The 23,629-nt window shown below is 34.1% G+C and overlaps 1 protein-coding gene across 1 annotated transcript in view; it reads left to right on the forward strand.

Moving 5' to 3' along the window:
* Positions 1-23,629, forward strand: part of EXOC6B (exocyst complex component 6B) — a 712,247-nt gene that overhangs the window by 278,422 nt on the left and 410,196 nt on the right. The window contains exon 8 of the mRNA XM_060169979.1: positions 21,301-21,369. Within this exon, the coding sequence (XP_060025962.1) occupies positions 21,301-21,369 (69 nt within the window). The remainder of the gene's footprint in view (positions 1-21,300; positions 21,370-23,629) is intronic.

Here is a 23,629-nt window from a genome sequence, read left to right on the forward strand (position 1 = left end):
TGTGATGAAGAATTTATCCATATAACATAGCTGTGTTATCTTCTGGATATTAAATATCATTTTAAATACAAATGTTCCCTGATTTAAGGAAACTGAAGATGTACTAAGATATCTTAGATTCTAATTCTTTAGACTTTAAATATACTCATCCATTTTTTTTTTTTTTTTTTTTTTAAGTTTCAGGGTTTGTTGATTGTATACTGACTGGGTACTACATTAAGGGAAGAGTAGAGTTTACCTGACTTAGAGAAAGAGATCTATTGATAGATGATCTCCACTGAAGCTGGAACAAAGTTACTTCAGACAAATAAAAGATGTTACTTTAAACAGTAGGAGTAAACAGAGATTTCTTAGGCTTGAGAAATGGTTCAGATTGAAATTGTAAAAAGGTTCCAGAAAGTTGAGAACACATTTCTGGAGGAAATAAATGTATGAGTAATTATAGGGTATCTGGGAATTTTGTGATATATCCCTAACCTCTTAGTTCTATGACACTTTCAGGTAAAGAATAAGATTAAGTGGCTTAACTAGTACATTTTTTTATATCCTTCTTTGTTGTTGGAAATATGTTTAATGTGTTTTTAAAAATAAAACTACTATGACATTTGAGATTTCCAGTTAAAACATTTTTGAACTACTTATCATTTGCATAAACTGGATCAGTTTTTTTGTGAGTATAGTGGTTAGGTGCATGAGCTTTGCAGACTTACAGACTGCATTCAGATATTGGTTTTGCCATTTTATTTTATTTTACTGTAAAAATTGTCATTAATGATCATATTATTTACATTATCAAATGCTCACTGACATGTGCAAGGAACCATTTACTCCTGTTCTCAGTAATCTGTTTTATCTTTAAGTATTTGTCTCCTTTTCATTGTTTCACTTCTCCAGATAAAACTGGGTTCAGTGTTTCTTCTCCATCATTGTTCTTTGTTATGCACTTACTAACCTTCTTACTCTCCTCTCCATGCCAAAATACAGCCCCAAACTTTTCACTGTCTAACTTTGTAATCTTAGGGTAATCTTGATCCCCTGAATATTTTTTAGCATTCTCTCTTGCCTGGAATGACTGGTATGGTTGGACATGGATCCACCCTGGAGATCAGATTGTCAGGGATTAGACCCATCACAGATGAAAAATTACAGTAATAGTACAATAAAACATCAGGATCAAGATAAATCCAGTTAACATTTTAAACTTACAGTTTGGTTGCCCATTAAGGAAATTAAATTCTATCAGGCACTATGGCTTAAGGAAACAAGTTAAACATTGTCTGTGCCCCTGGATAATACACACCCCAAAGAGATGGTTATGTGATAAGATGAAAGCATGAAACGTACACAGTTCTCATATATTAGTGAGAACCTTCTGGATATGAGCTACTGTTTATCATTAGCTCACTGAAGATACTGGGCAAGTCCTTTTTAATTTTTGTGCCATATTTCTTCATTGTTTTGTCTTCTGAGGTCCAAAGAGGATGAAGAAAGTACGGCTAGTAAAACGTGTTGGGATCCCTCATAAAGGAAATATTGTAAGAATGTACTTGGAAGTTAACATTTTAAAATGGTTCTGTATCCCAAATCAAACAGAATTTGTATTAGAGATTTGCTGATTGAGCTCTTACAACAAGAATTCAGCACTTTGCTGTCATCTAATGGCATCCTATCTTAAAAAAAAAATCCTACCTTATATTTATTTACTTCTCAGTTTGAATCTTCTTCAAGTGCACATTCTTAATCTCAAACCTCATGTAGAGAATTATTTATTTAGATGTCTCCAAACTGGTTTCTTGGCATAGTTCTTGCATGGTGTGAATAAATTCTTCAGATAAGGTCTTCCGTGACCCACTGTGACGTTCTGACCTTCATTCTTGTCATTCTTCAACAGACCTCATTGAGAGTAGCGTAAATAGTTTTTGAAATATTTTGACTTTTAAACTGTGCCATAGAATCTAGTAGTTCTTAATCTATTTGGAGATCGTTATATTCCTGTGAGAGTTTGATAAAAAATATGGAGCCTTTACCCAGTAAAATCTATGTATATTCACTCACAGAAAGTTCTGTATGAAATTTCAGGGAATTTGTGAAACTCATGTTGCCCTTAGGACCTGAGTTAAGAGCCATGTTGTAGAGAAAGTGCTTCTTGAACTTAAATGTGCATAGGAATCACCTTGGAATCATCTTTAAATGCAGATTCTGATTCTGCAGGTTGGGGGGTGAATCTGAGAATCTACATTTTTAACAAGCTCCCAGGTAAGGATGGTGCTTCTGGACCCTGGGCACACTTTGAGTTGCAAGGCTATAGTGGACCACGAGGAAGCATTTTTAGTACATAAAGCAAACAAACTCATGAATGTTTAGGTGTCCTATTGCTTTTTCATTAACATGTCCTAACATTTTTCCAGCAATGAATACAGTACTTGAAGAGAAAGTTATATTTTGTCTTCTAAAATCTGTTGCTTGTAATAGATTACCTGCATTATTTTTTATGAAATTTTATGATTCTGATTTAATATACTTAAGTTTAGGTATATTTTTCATTCTCTGAAGAACTTTTTACCCTTTCCTGTGCTTTTAATGGAAGTGTACTTAATACGTTCTTTGAGCCAAGTGACATTTGTACATTATTTAGTATGTTTTTAGTTTGATAATACTTAATAGTAGACCATAGAATGAGATGGGTAAGGAAAACCAAACACCTAGAAAATAGCTTTGCACATAGTAAACAGATAGTTAATATATTTTTAAACTGAAATAAAGTTTGTGCCAGAGATGGGAAAAACTTAATAGCCTGGGGAACTGAAGATGAAGTCATAGAAGTGAATTGTCATCTTGGATAAAAAACTGACATGTTGAGCTGACTGACAGAGTCAGTCTCTTGATTGCTGAGAAGTGTTGCAGGAAAACTGCTCCCCTGTAAATTCTCTTCCTATTTGTATTTTATTTTTGTCTAAACTAATGAATGGGTCGCCTTAGTTAAGGTAAGTTTTTTTTTAACTTGTCTTATATTACAGTTGAACTATATAAACTACTGATATTTGACCGTTTTTCATCAACAACTTAATTCAATTGGTTTTCAGTGGAAATATGTGTGATTTGGGGAATTAAAAAAAATTATATAAGTTTCAAGTGTACAACATTATAATTTGAGATCTGTATATACTACAAAGTGATCACACACCAAATGGTCACATCTGTCACCATACAATTGACCCCCTTAATGCCTTGCATCCCCCAGCCCCCTTCCCTTCTGTTAACCACCAATCTGTTCCCTGTAACTGTTTGTTTTTGTTTTATTTATTTGTTTTGTTTTGTTTTAGATTCCACATATGAATGAAATCATACAGTATTTGTCTTTTTACTTCTGACTTATTTCACTTAGCATAATACCCTCAGTTCCATCCATATCATCCCAGATGGCAAGATTTCATTCTTTTTATATAGCTGCATAGTATCATTGTGGGTATATCTGTATCTCTAGATCTGTATCTATACCTTTATCTACACCTATATGCCACATCTTTTTTATCCATTCATCCATTGATGGACACTTAGTTTTTTTCCCTGTCTTGGCTATTATAAATAACGTTCCAGTGAACATGGTGCATATATCTTTTTTTTTTAATTCCTCTACTTTTTTTTTTTTTTTAGCAAATTGTATTTTTTATTTATTTATTTTTGTCTGTGTTGGGTCTTCGTTTCTATGCGAGGGCTTTCTCTAGTTGCGGTGAGTGGGGTCCACTCTTCATCGTGGTACACGGGCACTGTCGCAGCCTCTCTTGTTGCGGAGCACAAGCTCCAGACGTGCAGGCTCGTAGTGTGGCTCATGGGCCTAGTTGCTCCGCGGCATGTGGGACCTGCCCAGACCAGGGCTCGAACCCGTGTCCCCTGCATTGGCAGGCAGACTCTCAACCACTGCACCACCAGAGAAGCCCTGTATGTCTTTTTGAATTAGTGTTTTCATATTCTTTGTATATATACCCAGAAGTGGAATAGCTGGTTAATGTGGTAGTTCTATTCTTAACTTTTTGAGGAATCTCTGTACTGTTTTCCATAGTGGCTACACCAATTTACAATCCCACCAACAGTATGTGAGGGTTCCCTTTTCTCCATATCCTCTCCAACACTTGTTATTTCTTAACTTTTTGTTAAAGCCATTCTAATAGGTGTGAGGTGGTTACACCTGTTATTATGGTTTTCATTTGCATTTCTCTAGTAATTAGTGATCTTGAACATCTTTTTATGTGATTTTTGGCCATCTGTATGTCTTCTTTAGTAAATTGTCTATTCAGATCATTTCCCCATTTTTTAATAGGGCTGTTTTTTTTTTGTTGTTGAGCTGTATGAGTTCTCTGTGTAGTTTAGATATTAACCCCTTATTGGATATACGATTTGCAAATATCTTCTCCCATTCAGTAGGTTGCCTTTTTGTTTTAATGATGATTTCCTTTGCTGTGCAGAAGCTTTTTAGTTTGATATGGTCCCATTTGTTTATTTTTGCTTTTGTTTCCCTTGCCTTTGGAGTCAGATCCAAAAAACATCACTAAACAGAAGTCAGTGAGATTACCACCTATGTTTTCTTCCAGGAATTTTATGGTTTCAAGTCTTATATTCAAGTCTTTAAACCATTTTGAGCTAATTTTTGTTTATGGTATAAGATAATGGTTCAGTTTCATTCTTTTGTCTGTAGCTGTCCAATTTTCCCAATACCACTTATTGAAGAGACTGTCCTTTCTCCATTGTATGTTCTTTGCTCCTTCATCATAAATTAATTGTCCACATATGTGTGGATTTTTTTCTGGGCTCTTAATTATGCTCCATTGATCTGTGTGTCTGCTTTTGGGCCAGTACCATTCTGTTTTGATTACTATATCTGTGTAGTATAGTTTGAAATTAGTATCATGGTATCTCTGGCTTTGTTGTTTTTCAAGATTGTTTGGGCTATTTGGGATCTTCTATGGTTCCATACAAATTTTAGAATTATTTGTTCTAGTTCTGTAAAATATTCCACTGGAATTTTGATAGGGATTGCATTGAATCTGTAGATTGTTTTGGGTATCATGAACATTTTAACAATATTAACTCTTCTAATCCATGAGCTTGGAATGTTTTTTCACTTATTTGTGTCTTCTTTAATTTCTTTCATCAGTCTTAGAGTTTTCAGTGTATAGGCCTTTTACCTCCTTGGTTAAATTTATTCCTAGGTATTTTATTTTTTTTGATGTAATTGTAAATTGGATTGTTTTCTTAATTTCTCTTTCTGATATTTCAATACTATTGTACAAGAAATGTCATAGATTTCTGCATATTGATTTTGTATCCTGGAGCTTTGCTGAATTCATTGATTAGTTCTAATGTTTTTTTGGTGGAGTCTTTAGGGGTTTCTATATATAGTATCATGTCATCTGCAAACAGTAACAGTCTTTTTTTTTTTTTTCCTAATTTGGATGCCTTTTATTTCTTTTCCTTGCCTAATTGCTGTGGCTATGGCTTTGAATACTTTTTTGAGTATAAGTGGTGAGAGTGGGCATCCTTGTTTTATTTCTGATCTTAGAGGGAAAGCTTTCAGCTTTTCACTGTTGACTGTGGTGTTAGCTGTGGGTCTGTCATATATCACCTTTATTATGTTGAAGTATATTCCCTCTATACCCACTTTGAGAGTTTTTATCATAAATGATTCTTGAATTTTAAAAGCTTTTTCTGCATTTACTGAGATAGTCATATGATTTTTATCCTTCATTTTGTTAATGTGGTATATCACATCAATTGATTTGTGGATGTTGAACTATCCTTGATCCCTGGAGTAAATCCCACTTGATTGTGGTGTATAATCCTTTTAATGTATTGTTGAATTCAGTTTGCTAATATGTTGTTGAGGTTTTTACCTCTATGTCCATAAGAGATATTGGCCTGTAGTTTTCTTTTTGGTGTTGCTCTTGTCTAGTTTTGGAATCAGGGTAATGCTGGCCTCCTAAAAAGTGTATGGAAGCATTCCCTCCTATTCATTTTTTTTGGAGGAGTTTGAGAAGGATAGGTATTAAATCTTTTTTGAATATTTGGGATGATTCACCAGTGAAGCCATCAGGTCTAAGCCTTTTGTTTGCTGGGAGGTTTTTGATTACTGATTCAATCTCCTTACTAGTAATCAGTCAATTTAACATTTCTGTTTTCTCATGATTTAATCTTGGTAGACTGTATGTTTTTAGGAATTTATCTGTTTCTTCTAGGTTGTCCCATTTGTTGGCATATTATTGTTCATAGTATTCTCTTATCATCCTTTGTATTTTTGTGGTATCAGTTTTAACTTCTCTTTCATTTTCGATTTTATTTGAGCCCTCTCACTTTTTTTCTTGCTTGGTCTAAAAGCTTGTCAATTTTGTTTATCTTGTTAAAGAACCATCTCTTAGTTTCATTGATCTTTTCTATTGTCTTTTTAGTCTCTATTTCATTTATTTCTGCACTGATCTTATTATTTTCTTCCTTCTACTAACTTTGGGCTTTGTTTGTTCTTCTTTTTTTAGTTCCTTAAAGTGTAAAGTCAGATTTCTCTTGTTTCTTGAAGTAGTCCTGTGTTGCTGTTGACTTCCTTCTAAGAACTACATTTGCTGCACCCCACAGATTTTAGTATGTAATATTTCTGTTTTCACTTGTCTCTACATATTTTTTGATTTTACTTTTGATTTCGTCAGTGACCCACTGGTTGTTTAGTAGCATGTTGTTTAATTTCCACATTTTTGTGGGTTTTTTTTTTCAGTTTTCCTCTTGTAATTGATTTCTATTTTCATAGCTTTGTGGCCAGAAAAGATGCTTCATATAATTTTGGTCATCTTAAATTTATTGAGACTTGATTTTTGGCCTAACAAGTGATTTATCCTGGAGAATGTTCCATGTGCACTTGAGAAGAATGTGTATTCTGCTTCTTTTAGATGGAGTACTCTGTATAAATCTGTTAATTCCATCGGATCTAATATGTCATTTAAGGCTGATGTTTTCTTATTGGTTTTCTGTCTGGATGGTGTATCTATTGCTATAAGTGGGGTGTCAGTGTCCCCTACTATTATTGTATTGCTATTAATTTTCTCTTTAAGTTCGTTAATATTTGCTTTATATATCTTGGTACTCCTGTGTTGGGTGCATACATATTTTAAGTGTTGTTTCCGTAGTGTAGTGGTTATCACATTTGCCTCGCACATATTTATAAACGTTATATCTTCTTGCTGTATGAACCCCCTTATTGTTATGTAGTGCTTCTTTTTGTTTTTTATTACAGTCTTTGTTTTAGAGGCCATTTTGTCTCATATGAGTATAGCTATACCAGCTTTCTTTTCATTTCCATTTGCATGGAATGTGTTTTTCCATCCTTTTACATCCAGTCTGTTTATGTCCTTACTTATGAAGTGAGTCTTTTATAGGCAGCATATAGATGGGTCTTGTTTTTATTTTTTAATCTATTCAGCCACTCTGTCTTTTGATTGGAGAATTTAGTCCATTCATGTTTAAAGTAATTATTGATAGGTATGTACTTATTGCCATTCTGTGATTTGTTTTCTAGCTATTTTTATAGTTTCTCTGCTTCTTTTTCTCTCTTCCCTTGTGGTTTGTTGATTTTCTTTAGTGCTTTGTTTAGATTCCTTTCTCATTTTCATTTGTGTATTTACTCTAAGTTTTTTCTTTGTAGTTATCAGGTTCACATGTATCATCCCATGTATATCAGGTTCACATGTGTCATCCCATGTATATAACAGTCTATTTTAAGTTGATAGCAACTTAACTTTGAGCACATTCCACAATTCTACATTTTTTACTATCCCACTACATTTTATGTTTTTGATGTCACATTTAACATCTTTTTATTTTATGTTCCCTTAGCAAATTATTGTATTTTTAGCTAATTTTATTTCTTTTGTCTTTTAAACTTCATGGTAGCATTATAAGTGATTGATCTGCTACCTTCTTATTTACCTTTTCCTGTGAGATGTGAATTTTCTTATGTTTTCTCCTTATTAATTAGTGCCATTTTTTTTCAACTTAGGGAATTCCCTGTAACATTTCTTATAAGTCCAGTTTAGTGGTGATAAACTTCTTTAGCTTTTGCTTATTTGGAAAACTCTTTATCTCTCCTTTAATTCTGAGTGATAACCTTGCTGGGTAGAGAATTATTGGTTGGAAAATTTTTCCTTTCAGTAATTTGAATATGTCATGCCATTCACTTATGGCCTGCAAAGTTTCTTCTGAGAAATCTGCTGAAAGCCTTATGAGGTTTTCTTTCTATGTAATAAGTTGCTTTTCTCTCATTGCTGTTAAGATTCTCTCTTAGTCCTTACTTTTACCATTTTAATTATAATGTGTCTTGGTGTGGTTCTCTTTGGTTTTGCCTTACGTGGAACTCTTTTGGACCTGGATGTCTGTTTCCTTCCCCAGATTAGGGAAGTTTTCAGCTATTACTTTTTCAAATAATTTTTCTGACCCTTTCTCTTCTTTTTGCCTTCTGGGGCTTCTATAATGTGAATGTTTTTCTGCTTGATGCTGTCTCAGAGGTCCCTTAGGTATATTCACTTAAAAAATTTTTTTTTCTTTTTGCTGCTTTTTCTAGGTGATTTCCATGCTTTTCTTCCAGCTCATTGATTCATTCTTCTTCATCCAATCTGCTGTTGAACCCCTCAAGTGTATATTTCAGTTGAGTTATAACTGCTGTTTGGTACTTTCATATATTTTCTGTCTTTTTGTTAAGGATATCACTGTGTTCATTCATTCCTCTCCTGAGTTTGGTGAGTATGTTTATAACCATTACTTTAAACTGTTAATCAGGTTGATTGTTTATCTCCATTTCATTAAGGTCTTTTTCTGGGCATCTGTCTTACTTTTTGGTTTGGAATATGTTCCTTTGTCTACTCATTTTGCCTGGCTCTCTGTGTTTGTCTATATGTTATTAGGTGAAACAGCTGTCTCTCTCAGTCTTAAAGGAGTGTTCTTGTATAAGGCATGATCCTTGGGGCCTGGAAGCACAGTCTTCCCTGGCCACCAGAGCCAGGTGCTCAAGGGTTGTCCCTCATGTGGGCTGCACCTGCCCTCCAGCTGTGGTGGGACCTCAGCTGCTTCATGGGGAGGATGGGGAGTGGTGCACTTGGCCGGCCTGGTTTTGATGTTGGAAATCTGTTTTGAATCTTTATGTCATACTGTGGTATATGCAGATGTTATTGCTTTTCTCTACATGTCTAGACAGAACTTAAAAAATATTTTTAGAAGTAGTGAACATTTTAGCTTGAGAATATATTAGATTTTTCTGAAATATTATTTTTGAAATATTGGAACACATAGTACAAAGAACCACTTAAGGTGATATATTATTTGTGAGAAAGGGGACAGTAATACCTTCTAAGGGTAGGGTCGTTGTGAGGATCGACTGAAGTAATTTATATGATGCTTCTGTCATAGTGCTTGGCACATACAATGCTACCAGTATATAATAGTTATTACTATGGCATTCTGACTGTGTGCTTTTTTTGGAATAAAGGTGAAATATATCTTGATGTAGTTTTTGATGATGTATATTTACATGGAGTGGTGACTACAATCTACTGTAAACAAAAAATCTACTGAAATAAAGCAGTATTGAGTAAGAAATAGCTTGAAGAAGCCGGACCTATGATTTCTTCTTTGTTTCTAGGTTACTTCAGAGCTTCTGTATTGTTAGAACACTTCATTGGTGTCATATTTCTGGCACATATCTCTCTTAATTTGTTTACATACTGTTAGTGACCAGTGGTCACTGTGTTATCCACAAAACTCTTAATAGAGTATGGATCAAATAAATGTTTGTTGAACAAATGACCCATGTCAGGTTTAACTCTTAAGATTTTGGTGTCTTTTTTGAAATATGTAATTAACACGATGGAAGTGCTAAGTTAAATACAAATGTCATGTGTTTAATATAAAGCCTTCTGAGATGTCTTTTTGATTATGGTACTTTACTAATTTTGAGGTAACAAGTTGTATTTGTTTGCTAGAGCTGCCATACCAGAATACTACAGTTTGCATGGCTTAAACAACAGAAATTTGTTTTCTCATAGTTCTGGAGGGTGATACTCTCAAGATCAAATTGCCAGCAGGGTTGGTTTATCCTCAGGCCTTTCCTCTTGGCTTGCAAATGGCTACCTTCTTGCTGTGTCCTCACATGGCTTTTTCTCTGCTTGCACGCCCCAAGTGTGTCTTCCTCTTCTTATAGGGACATCAGTCCTATTGTATTAGGGTCCCACCCTTATGACTTTATGTTACTTTAATTACCTCCTTAAAGGCCCTATTTTCAAATGCAGTCACTATGGGGGTTAGGGCTTCAATATATGAATTTTGGGGGAGACACAATTCAGTCCATAATAAGGTGATTGTAAAAAAAACACAAGATTTGTCTATAGAAAGTGTAAGTTCTGTCAGCTTTTGTGCTGTTGGAGGAAGTCCTATAATTTCTCTAAGCATCTCTTTTCTCACCTATAAAATAGTGACAATAATTAATTAATGTCAAATTGCTTATGTAAAATTTTGGTTATGATATTTGATCCAAATTTCAAATTGTTTATTGCAGAACTTTCTATTGACGGGAAGGTAACAAAATGGGTTATTTCTCAACAAGTTAAAGTGAAATAAAAGATGCCGTTAGGACTTCAGAGTTTAAATTAGAGGTTGTATATTGGCAGCCCATGGGCCAGAAACAGCTTACAGAATGGTTGTTGGCTTGTACAGTGCTTAAAAGTTTTAAAATTAGTTTCAAACTTTTAAAAGTTAGTTGAATTCACATAAAAAAATCTGTATTTCCAACCTAGTCTCTTTCTAAGCATGGTAGTAATATACTAGTCCTGAGCTTCAAGGTTGCTACCAAGGATATGGTTTTTCCACTAAGCCACAATCCCGGTTGTGTCTGCACATTGGATATTGCCATTTATTATCATATTTGTGCAGTTGTTGAGGGAAATATTACTTTTACTGAGTGTGTATTAAAAAATGGCAAAATGGAAGATACACTGGCAGGACCACATGTTTGGAAAAAAAAGATGAGAATATACTCCATTGTAAAAATAAGTAGTAGTCCTAGATATTTCATATACAAAGTATGTCTGTTAAAAGAATACAGTTTAATATGCTGGCCTGCTTTGCTGGTTCCCTGTACCCGCTGACCCCTGTCTCCTTTGAGTTTTCCATTTCTATTCTTTCTTTTTTTTTTTTTTTTGCGGTATGTGGGCCTCTCACTGTTGTGGCCTCTCCCGTTGCGGAGCACAGGCTCCGGACGCGCAGGCTCAACAGCCATGGCTCACGGGCCCAGCCGCTCCGCGGCATGTGGGATCTTCCTGGACTGGGGCACGAAGGCGCGTCCCCTGCGTCGGCAGGTGGACTCTCAACCACTGTGCCACCAGGGAAGCCCTCCATTTCGATTCTTGATGAAAGCTGGTCTATTAAGGATAAATGTAGTCAGATGAAAAGTAGGTACCTGTATTTATAACCAAATGGCAATAAAGACAATTGAAAAAGTTGAATGAAAACATTATGACATGCTTAGATGTTCTGTTTTGCTTTTCTTATTCCTATTTTTTGATCTTTTGGGTCTGTCCATTGGCAGAGATTTATTATGGCTCTCATTGATTTAAGATCTTTAAAAATTTTTCATTTTCTGATAGTATAAAGTTCTTGTTTTGAAATTATTTGCCTTAATTATAAAAGTCTACTAGCCTTTTCAGGTCTTCTGGAATTTCTCCTTTATGTGCTCATTGCTTATTCAACTACCACCTTCACTCTGTGCTAAGTTGCTAATAACCCCAGCTAGGGAATGTACTCCCCCACCACTCCTTGTCTAAAATATCAAATTCTACTTTTCCCTGAGGACTAGGTCAATCTCACCTCTTCTGTAACATCCTCTTCTTACTTATTTATAAGAATTTTTAATTACAGTATAAGTGACATATAACATATTAGTTTTGGGTGTACAATGTAATGATTTGATATTTCTGTGTATTGCAAAATGATCACCACAGTAAGTCTAGTTAATCTATCACCATACATAGTTGCAATTTTTTTTTTTTGGTGATCAGAACTTTTAAGATCTACTCTCTTAACAACTTTCAAGTATATAATACATTATTATTAACTATAGTTGCCATGCTGTACATTACATGCCATGACATTTTTTTTATCATTGGAAATCTGTACCTTTTGACCTCTTTCACTCATCTTGCCCATCCCCAACTCCCACCTCTTGAGTAATATCTTCTTTTAAAAAGCTTTTTTAAAAGAAATTTTCAATCTTTAGAAAACTTACCAGAGTGGTAAGATGAACATACATATACCTTCACTTAAATACTTATTCGATTTGGAGATTTTTCTCTCAAAAAATTGATTTTGAAAGTCAATTTTATTCTCCACCCTCTCCCACTGCCCCAGCTAAAGTTGAATCATTTGAAAGAAAGTGGCATATTTCATCCATCATATTTGAACTCTCAATACAGAAACTTCTAGTTTTCTGAGAATGATATCCTTCCACATAACCACAATACAATGGTCACACTCAGGAATTTTAATTTTGATATAATACTACCACTTAATATGTCACTTGTATACAAATTTCCCCATAATGTCCTTCACAGCAGTTTTTTTTCTTTTATTTTTTCCTGCAACCACATCTAGACAAGTATCACACATTGCATTTAATTTTTATGTCTATTTATTCTCCTTTAATATCCCTTTATTTAGGCATATCTGGTGCGTCCTCATGATTAGATTCAGATTAATCATTTTTGGCAGGAATATAACAAAAGTAGTATTATGTTCTTTTCAGTGCATCATATCAGGATGTACCCAATTGGTTAAGGTGGTGTCTACCAGATTTCTCCACTGTAAAGGTGCCTTTCCTCCTTTGTAATTAATAAGTGATCTATAGAGTGATACTTTTAGATCATGCAGCTATCCTGTTCCCTGTTTTTCACCTGTTGGTTTAGAATTCATTGATATTTTTTCCTGAATCATATGTTACTGTGGTGATTATAAAAATAGTGATTTTTCTATCTTTATCATTTTATTCACATTGATTAGTTGACATTATTCTTTAAAGAACTTTACTTTTCTCCCTTTCTTTTTTTTTTTTTGTGTCATTGTTGTCACATATATTCTTTTTTATATACAAGGGTTATAGTCCATTCTTGTCTTTCATTTTGATTCTCCAGTTGTTCCAAGTTTGGCTAGTGGGAGTCTCATCCATTGTCTTCATCAGTTTTTGAGCACTTCCTTTTTTTTCTGGCACAAGATATTCCTGGTCTACTCCAGGTTTTGCCCCAGCCCCCAGTATTAGCTATTTTGTCAAAGAGTTCTTGTTCCTTTTACTGGATAGTGATATTTAGAAACTGAGATGTGGGCATTAGGTATGCTCCTTTTGTGGACAGAGTTAAGAAATACACATGCTATACCAACATAGGCATTTTTATAAATTGTGAGTTAAACCTGATGCTTCTAATTTAAACCTGATATCATAGTTCTTCCTCTTCTTCTATTCCATATTTGTATCTCTGAGAATCCTGGTTCCCAGAGTATTAATATATTTACTCATTTGCCTAATCATATAACACAAAATAGTTTCAGAATTTCTATGCATGTGTCACTAAAAGCAGTAAACTTATTAAGTTCAAGATTTCTTTGCAGTTCTTCTCATCTTACAATACAGTAGAGCTATATAGTTCAGAGTATTTTGTTCAGATGTTTCTTGGCTATTTTATTTTCTCGTGTGTGATTGTTACCAAATTTATATATTCTTAGGTTCATTTGTTTCTTTTGTGTTATTTTTGGGGTTCCCCATCCTTATTAATTTAATTTTTTTGACTATGTAAAATATGAACATGGTTCAAAAGGCAGAATTATGTAAGAAGATATGTTCAGTGAAATCCCATTTTCCTCTTTATCTCTCCCTTCCTGATCCTACCCACCCTTTGTAAATAATCAGTATTTTGAGTTTGTGTGTGTTTGTGGTGTGTGTACTTACCCTTTCTCATACCTTACACAACATTAATAGCATCATACATATATATTTTTTGTACTTTGTTTTTTCACTTGAAAATATATCCTGAAAATAGTAATTTTCATATCACTTCATAGAAATCATTCTCATTCTATTTTTATTGCCAAATTGTACTCTATTATTTGAATGAACCATAGTTTATTCAGCCAATTTCTTATAGGTAGGCATTTAATGATTTCCAGTCTTTTCCTATGAAAGTGTAGTGTCTCTACTACATAGCTATTTGAATTAGCTTAACAAAATACCGACAAAATCAAGTAATGGCTGGGTGCTGAACAAATTAAATATTGCTGTGAAAATGCAAAATGGTACAGTCAGTTTGGAAAACAGCCTGTTAGTGTATTATAAAGGTGAACATACACTTACCATATGACCCCAGCGGTCTCACTCCTAGGAATTTACCCATTATATTCACACAATAACCTCTACCTGAATGTTTGTAGCAACTTTATTCATACATTGCCAGAAAGTAGAAGCAACCCAAGTGTCCTCCAATGAGTGAAGGGATAAATGAACGGTGGTATATCCATAATTAGAGCATCACTCTGAAATAAAAAGAAGTGAACTATAGATACATGAAACAACATAAATGAATCTCAAATGCATTATGCTAAATGAAAGAAGCAAGATTCAAATGCTACATATGGTATGAGTCTATTTATATGACATTCTTGAAAAGGCAAAACTCTAGGGACATAAAATGGATCAGTGTTTGTCAAGGGCTGAGCATTAGGGAACAATTTGACTACAAAGGGGCATGAGGGAAATTTTGGGGGTGGTGGAACCCTTTTTTAAAATCTAGATTGTGATAGTGATTACAGGACTATATGGATTTTTTTAGAACATACAGAGTTGTTCACTAGAAAGGATGGGTTTTACTCTATGTAAAACACCTTAAAACTTAAAAAAAGTTTCATAATAAACCCCAAAACCTGAGAATTGTTTTCCATATAGTTGTAGATGTTTCTTCAGGGTAGGTTTCTAGATTGTTGATTCAAGGGGTAAATGCATATGTAGTTTTGTTAATGTCCAGTTGTGCTCCATAGAGGTTGTAACATTTTCTATACCTCCACCCTACCAGCAATGTATGAGGTGCCTATTTTCTTATAGCTTCCTTGAGACCATTTTGTTAAGTTACTGAATTTTTCCAGTTGCATAAATGAGAAATGGTATAGTTTGAGTTTGCATTCCTTTTACTGTGGGTGAAATGTAGTATCTGATAAGTTTGAGGGCTATTTGTATCTTTTTTCCCCAAAAAACTATCTGCTCTTTTTTTTTGCCCATTTTTTTCTGATGATTTTGGGTTTTTTTCCCTTCAATTTTTATGATTTCCTTATATATTAGGGATATTAGTTCTTTATCTATAATATTATACTATTTTCTTCTACCTACTTTTGATCACCTTAACTTTTCCTTCTCTTAGAACTTTTTATATTTAATACCATATTCGTGCTAAATTTCCTTTTTGCCTAATAGTTTAGAGTTTCTTAGCATATAGTAGACCATTGTTAAATAAAGACCAGTTGAATTTTTATTTCCTAAGTGTTCAGGTTCAAGCAGAGAATTCTTGAGAGACCCTCATTTAATTTTGGCCACAAGGTTTTTTGCAATGTCTCAGTAAGGAGAAATGCCGATATTTTTCCTGATTTCTTCTGTTTAGTGCAAGTACTTGAGTAAATTAAGTGGTAATCTACTGAGGGATTTCTCAGGAAGAATTCTAATAATTTGTGAGAAGCTCAATAGAAAAATACTGTACTTTTCAGGATAGGGCTCTGGTCAGGGTATTCTTATATGTTTAAAAGCTTGGAAAATTTTTTATACTTTAGCCAATTCTAGTCACTTAGAATCCTGTGCCTTCTAGTTTGTGTGTCTGTGGTGTTTAGTCCAGCTTTATTAAAGCTTATGTCCAAATGAATTCTACCCTTCTTTTCTCTGAAATTTGGAAGTCAAGTAGTTCAGAAAAGTACACTGGTAAAAAATGTTTGACGGGTATTTCCTGGCTTCCAAACATAATATGGGCAGTCAAATTTGATCCTCTGAATTCAGAGGCAATGCCCCTTTAGCTAATCATTTGTTGTTTTCTCCTTTGAGAAAAATGCCTGGTGTATTTTAATGACTTGAGATCCAACTAATTTTCAGAGATAGGCACCAAGTCCCTAGATTCATTTACCAATACCAAGAAACCAAAATACCAAAATACTGTTTTAAGTGGTAATCAAAAGTATTTTCAAGATGGAGAATGATTCAAATAATTAGGGAGAAGCATATCTAAATTCCTTGCGAACTTCTATCATACTCTTTTTGGAAGATCCACCTACTTTAAAAGGGTTCGTAAGAGAAAAATAAATGGCCTCTGTGTGTGTGTGTTTGTGTGTCAGTATCTCCTCGGACAGCTGTGTGAACAACAGAACTAGAGCACCCTAATGCATTTCTGTTTTCATGTACTGTCTTTATCAGCAGCCTAGGTAAATCTCTCTTAGTACATTTGCTACTCTTCTTGAGTGGAAGGAGACAAGTGATGGTTTCTTGTACTCTATTCCCCTTTTCTAATGATGTGCTTACCCAGTAGTAAAGCAGGTAGATTTACCAGGTTGTTAGTGAGCCTTTAAAGGTAGTGGAAAGAACTAACTTCTAACTCCTTTTTTTTGGAAAATAAATATTAAATGAGTGTATCTGTTAAAACTTGAATGTCATTATTTTAAAATCAAAATCTCCTTTTTTAAAAAAATTAACATTTTCCTTATCATATATGAGACGAACTTACCCACTAACCTTTCCATTTTCAGAAACTTCCTTTGACTTGAACTAAGATGTATTAGAAAAGAAGAAAAACATATAAAAATCAGATCCTGATGTTTTGCAAGAATTTTCATAATCAGAAATACTCATGTTTCTTTTCTTCTTGACATCTAATATTCCCGTTTTTCCTCTGAATCTTTATATCTTCTCTAATGTATATTGTGTACAGAGGTTCAAAAGACTATTTTTTTCAGGGTGCTTTTCATTAGTTCTATTTATAAATTTACTTTTCTTACTTTGCAGCATCCTCTGTCCGGACTATTTTTGCCATCTATTTAGTGGCATCATGTGATAGCTGGTATATTGACGGATGTAGTGCTATTTAACAGCAAATAGTCTATAGACAATAATTAGGGAGTATTTCTTTGACTGAAGCTGTTAATATTTATCATAGAAATATAAGGTTGAAACAGACAGATTAGCCATATATATTGGTATCTAACAGTACACAATCTCTAGTGGGTATGTGAATGTTTAATTGTCGAACGTAGTTGTTGCCTCCATGACATCTGCCTATGGATGTTGTAGGACAGTCACCTGTAAATTCTTTTAACAGCTTATTGTTATCTGTTATTTTAAAATATATCAAAGTTCTTTTAATTTATATAATATTATAATGCGCTCTCAGGCATAGATTTCTTAGGTACATAATCTAAAATTTTACCTACTATTTGCTCCTCCCTGAAAATAAAGAGGTTTGAGCTGGCAGAAGGCGCTCCATTCAGAAACCATATAGGGAATTAGGCAGCTGCTGTCCTTGGTGATGAAATCATTTCATGTGAATTCTTAAGGAAAACAACTAGTTAAAAAAGCAGGATAATCTTTAAGTGTATTGTTTGTGGCTACTGTTGGTATGAAGATAGATCTATCTGAACTAGAAAAATACAGACTCCAGTATCTTAATGTCTTGAGTTCCTGACTGCCATGCAGAGGAAATGTTTAACTATTTTAATCATGTTTCTGTATCTCAGAAAGAAAGCCCTTATGAGAGGAAATGACAATGTCCTACCACAAAGTTATCTCTTATCAGTTATAGTCTCAGTCGATAATGATTTGTCAAACTTGGACATGTGTAAAATGCAAGGGCTGTGTTATTTACTTTGGAAAGGAAAAATTAGATGAAGCTGATAAAGACGGAGTCATGGCTTTTGTTAGGAGACAGAAACCATTAGAGGCAGTCATTGTTAGCTTAGGAAAGTGTCCTTGGACCCCTCCCTCTGCCCCAGCTGAAACCTAAACCTGCTTGGATCATTCTTTGCAACCTGAGGGTAAGCAGGGGCAGTGGAGAAGAATGAAGACAGCTCTGACAGAGATTTAGCATTTTTTAAATAGGGAGCAAAATGTGGACCTTGAAATAGACTATTTATGTGAGTTAGGAAACATTGCCTTTTGTTCTAGTACTCCTTCCCCACTCCCATTTATTTAGGTTTTTGAAAGTTCATTTCTTATCCTTTCAAACGTGTAGCATTCCTTCACGTACAGTGTATGTTGCTCTCCTCCTTCCACCTTTCTGAAGATGTAAGTGATTCTTTTTCATTAGTGGAAGCAGAGAAAACACATCTAGCTCAAAGCAACATGAGTCAGTGCATGCTTTACATACCTTTCTTCTCACAGCACTCTTCTGGGTTCCTCACAGTGTTCCTAGTGTTCCTCACAGAAGGGAGCATGGAGGAAAAATGATTTCTAAACAGTAGGCTATTTGGAGGGTGGAAATAAAGTTTGCCCCATTCTGCTCCTTCTTGTCTAGATTTCTGTGTACCACTTTCAAAGCAGTAAAGCATGTGCTGCTTAGGAGGACTTAACTGGATTATGATTTCAGAGGCTAAGAAATAGCAGAGCCAGTACTTCCAGGTCAGAGTACTTTAAACAGTTTGAAGCTGAATATGATGATGTCAAGACAGCCTCATAGAAAATAGGTTTGATAAATATTTGGTGGAGATGACAGGAAAAGCCTTTGTCTCCTCTCTAATTATATTTATTTTTTATTTGGCCCAGATAAACCAGTCTTCTCAGAACATTAGTAAAGGGCCCCATTAGGTTATTTGTCACAGATTTCTGGGGAAACTGTCCCCTAATGTGGATGTTCATTCTGTAAGGATGGGTCTGACTTGTGAAAGGACCAAGGCTCTGTCTGAGCAATGGTTAGAAGCAGTTTCCTTTTGAATGAAACCAGGGCTCTGAGTTCAAAGCAAAACAAAATAAATAAACTGCATGAAGAAGAGCATATAAACAAAGTTGTGATGAAATTTGTTTAAAATTAGGTAAAGTTTTCTTAAACTTTTTTAAAGTATATATTTCTAAAAAATAACTTTATAATTGTTAATTCTAAATAAAGGGAAAAAGTTTCATTTTCTATACAGATCAAAAAAAATTTTTTTATGCATTTCTTTCTTGTCTTTTTTTATATGCACATGTAATTTTTAGGTAATTTAAATACTATTGTAAATATAATTTAATGGAAATTTTCTATTGTTTCTTCTTTTGAGATTGTTTTCCACTTAGCTCTAGTTTTCACTAGTAGGCTCTGGTTTTTTGGAAAAATAAAATAACTTTCCTTGAAATCTCCACTTCATAGAGGAGTGACTGTAAACGTGCTTTAATATTGTGGTCATTTCAAATAAGAGTGCCTGAAATGATCACCTGCTGCCTCTTTTTGTGTTAAGATGAAAATGAGTATCCATTGTACTCTTAAAGTTAGAAATTTTACATGCTTTTTAGTCGTACTTTTCTTTACCTACATGGTGCCCATCTGTCCATAAAATGTTTTTCTCAGTAATTTGGCAATGCTCACTAACTGTTTCTTTCTCTTTTTTCTTTTTGGCTGCACCACACGGCATGTGGGATCTTAGTTCCCCGACCAGGGATCGAACCCACGCCCCCTCCATTAGAAGCGTGGTGTCTTAAGCACTGGACCGCCAGGGAAGTCCAATGCTTACTAACTTTTCTAAATGCCTTTTTTTTTTTTTTTAAAGGGAAACTACGCTTTGGCCATGGTGTAGGATCTTAAGCACCTTATCATCTTTGGATTCACAAAAAGTTTGTTTTGAGTGCTTACAGAGTGTACACTGTATAGAATGAGGTTCCCAAACATAGAGATTTAATCTCTACTCTCTTGGATGCAAAGCAAATGAACAGAATAGTCAATAAACTTGAACCAATATATAGAGAGATGCGATGGTTTTGGAGGGAAGAGAAAGTAGGTATTGTACTGTTGAATTGCAGAATGAGTAGATTTCATTAGGAACAGCATCTTGATGAAGAATCTGTTACCTAAAGAAGATATGAGGCTTACTTTATGAAGTAAAGGAAACTGACCTTGTAATCATGAATCAGCCCAACCCAATTTAGATGTGCCTGCTGCCTATATTCTGATAAATGATACAGTTACTAGTGTTACAGTAAAAACTTCAGCTAGGTCTTTATTTTGACTACTGTATTTCTTTATGTGATTTTGTCCTTTTTGTTTTATTTTGTTTAATATTTGCTTTCAGTGTTTCCTTTTATTTTTGTTAAATTTCTATGGGTCAACTGGATAGTTTGATAGTTTTTTTTTTTCAGATGAGGAAATTGAGGTCAAAGTAAAGTGTGACTTATTCATCGTCACGATTGTAACAAATCAGTTTTAGCACTGTGACTATACTGCAGTTCTTACCTGATGTTTTTTGTTTTACTTTCTCTTTTGATGTCTAGGATTAATCTGTATGCATTGTTCATATTACAATTTTTTGATATTACTCTAGGTTTGGTTTTCCATTCATTATCTTACTTTTAAAAATATAGGGACTTCCCTGGTGGCGCAGTGGTTAAGACTCCGAGCTCCAAATGCAGGGGGCCCGGGTTCGATCCCTGGCCAGGGATCTAGATCCCACATGTGTACTGCAACTAAGGAGCCAGCGAGCCATAACTAAGGAGTCTGCAAACCACAACTAAGGAGCCCGCCGGCTGCAACTAAGACCTGGCACAACTAACTAACTAAAATTAAAAAAAAAAATCATCTCCCCCTCTTCCTGGCATATTTCTGTATTTTGATTGCATGCTGACTTAAATATTCACTGATTCTTATGCCCTTCAGAAGTTGCCTGGCAGGCCATTCAAGTGGCAAGTTTTGTTTTTGACCACTGAAACTTAGTTTTTTTATGTAGGGTACCATGTATCTAAGAAGACAAAGTCAAGTTAGCAAAGTCACATTTCCACCTTTTTCTTTTCCTTCTTTTTCCTGCAGCCTCCAAATTGTCTCTAAAAGCAGATGCAGGACCAGTTACACCTGTTTCTGTTCTGTGTCCCAACATTGGTGATATCCTCATTGCTTATTAATGCCATGGCTGAAATGCCAAAACTAGGTGTCTGGAAGCATACTTTTTTTTTTAGCACTTGAGTATTAAAAATGAGTACAGTTGCTCTTAATAGCCTTGTTTGAATATTTTATGACAATCTTGGTTGTTTTGCAGGTACCTGGGGCCCAAGATTTGGTTGATTTCTCTCCTGTTTATCGATGTCTACACATATATTCTGTCCTGGTGAGTCTTTATCTGGCTCTGCCTAATAAAAATTTATATTGAATTCAAAACTCTGCATTCTCATATTTGATAGTTTTTCTGTTTAGTATTAAGAGTAAGGAATAAGAAACTGTTACTTAAGGAGTATCAATTATTAAAAAAATAATTCTTTTCTTCTTGAATCTTTTATTTGTGTTTGCCATGTGATATGCTATAGCTAGTAATGTTAATTTCTATCAGTCATCAATAGATTATTAGATTATACCTAGAAATAGTGACACACAAATTCAGATTTCTATTCTTAATTTAATAATGTAGTTATTTATACAATAGCCTATCTTTACATATTAAAATAATGTTTGTAAAAACTGTTTGCTTTATCATTCCTGATAATTCTTCCTTTGTCGTATAACACATATGGGAAGAGGAACCTCTCTGGGGAGAAATATTATAGGTATTAATGGGATTCTAAGAAAGGCGCTTTCTCCTTCTTGGTAGTACACCTACATGCAGACACACAGATACATACGCTTAATAAAAAAATTAAACTATGAAGCTAAAGTATCATCAAAGACAAATTGATGAGAGAAGTCCATTATCGATATATTTTATAGCAAAGTTCAGTGAAACTTCTATCATGTTGTTTTTAGTATATTTGAATATGTCTTATTGCCCAGTGTGTTATCCATTTTCTTTCCTCATATATTTACCATAGTGTCACTTAGTCATTACTGCAGATGGTTTGGGTGGACGTTATGGCCTGAAGTATTTTTGGTGATCTCCAGTAGTTTGAGCAAAGAACTGATAGTTTCTTCTCCTCTCCTCTCCTTCCTCCTCCCATTTCTCCTTGCTCTCTGCTTCCCTCTTTCCCTCTCCCTCTTTTCTCACTCTCTATTTCTTCTCTCCATTTATCATTCTTGCTATATATAGATGAAGCAAGATATAGATAAAATTGTATCAAGGCATCTAAAATAAGTCACAGTTTCTTTTCAATATCACGTACAGAGAGTTAAATAAATTATAAACATCTTGGTTTGTGACACACTCTTTTCATCATTTCATACAAGGCCCCTGTTGTATTTTATTTTATCATGTTTTTTCCATTCATCCCATGTCCATAAGCCCATTTGTCTCTCATCCCCAAGTATACTAACTCTAATATGTTTAATATATGATCATGGTTGTGTTTGTGTCCTTGAAAAATATATAGTGACTTGTATATGTATTTGTTTTTAACTTATTCAGATAGTATTGTCTTATGGACCTAGTTCTATTTCTTATATCTTTTGCTTAGCGCTATTTTTAATATCTGTCCTCCTTATAGTCTGTATATCTAGTTCATTGCCTCCCACTTAAACGTGATAGTTAATTGATGGTTTGTATTTGCTGTATTTAATTATCTATTACTTTAGTGATAACACTTAAATTGCCTATAATATTCTGCTGTAACAAATAGTACCCTCTTATGGACTGGTGTGTAAGTTTCTATGTTTTTTATACCTAGGCATGAAATTCTTGGGTTATAAGGTATATGTATCAATATAATATTTAATTTCACCAATTTCTAATTTCTGCTAACCTGATGGATATTGATATCATTTTAATTTGCATTTCTCTGATGACTGGTAACATTATTCTTCTCTCTATAGACTTACTAATCATTTAAGATTTTTCTTCTCTGAACGGTCTACTTTTGGTCTTTGTTCAGTTTTTTTAATTGGATTTCTTGTTTTTGTCTTTTCTGTTTGCCAGAAAGAGACATTTCAGAAATTCTTCCAATATTGTAGATATTAACAGTTTAAGATATTACAGATATCTTTTTTCCAGTTTGCCACCAGATTCTAAACTATGTCTGTGTTATCTTTTGTGAAACAGAACTCTTTGATTTTAATATAATCAAGTCAATCAGTATTAACCTTATAATCTGTACTTTTTGATTCTTGTTTTTAAAAAATCCCTCTCTCTTTCAAGGTCATAGAGCATTCCTCTTCCATTACCTTTAACATTGTATCATTCACATTTTGATTTTGATCCATCTTGTTTTCACTGCTGTATGTATAGGTATGAGGTAGGGGTCCAACTCAATTGTTTCCTATGTGAGGAATTCAGTTTTATTAATCCCATCTATTACATAATCTGTACATCACTCAGTAATTCCTGGTAGTACATCTGGCATACACTAAATATTCATATTTATGTGAATCTGTTTCTCAGCTCTATAGTTTGTTATATTTGGTTTTGTAATATATCTACATATATAGTAAAAGAAGTACCTTCTAAT

The sequence above is a fragment of the Lagenorhynchus albirostris genome, chromosome 13, assembly GCF_949774975.1.
Source record: "Lagenorhynchus albirostris chromosome 13, mLagAlb1.1, whole genome shotgun sequence".
NCBI lineage: Eukaryota > Metazoa > Chordata > Mammalia > Artiodactyla > Delphinidae > Lagenorhynchus > Lagenorhynchus albirostris.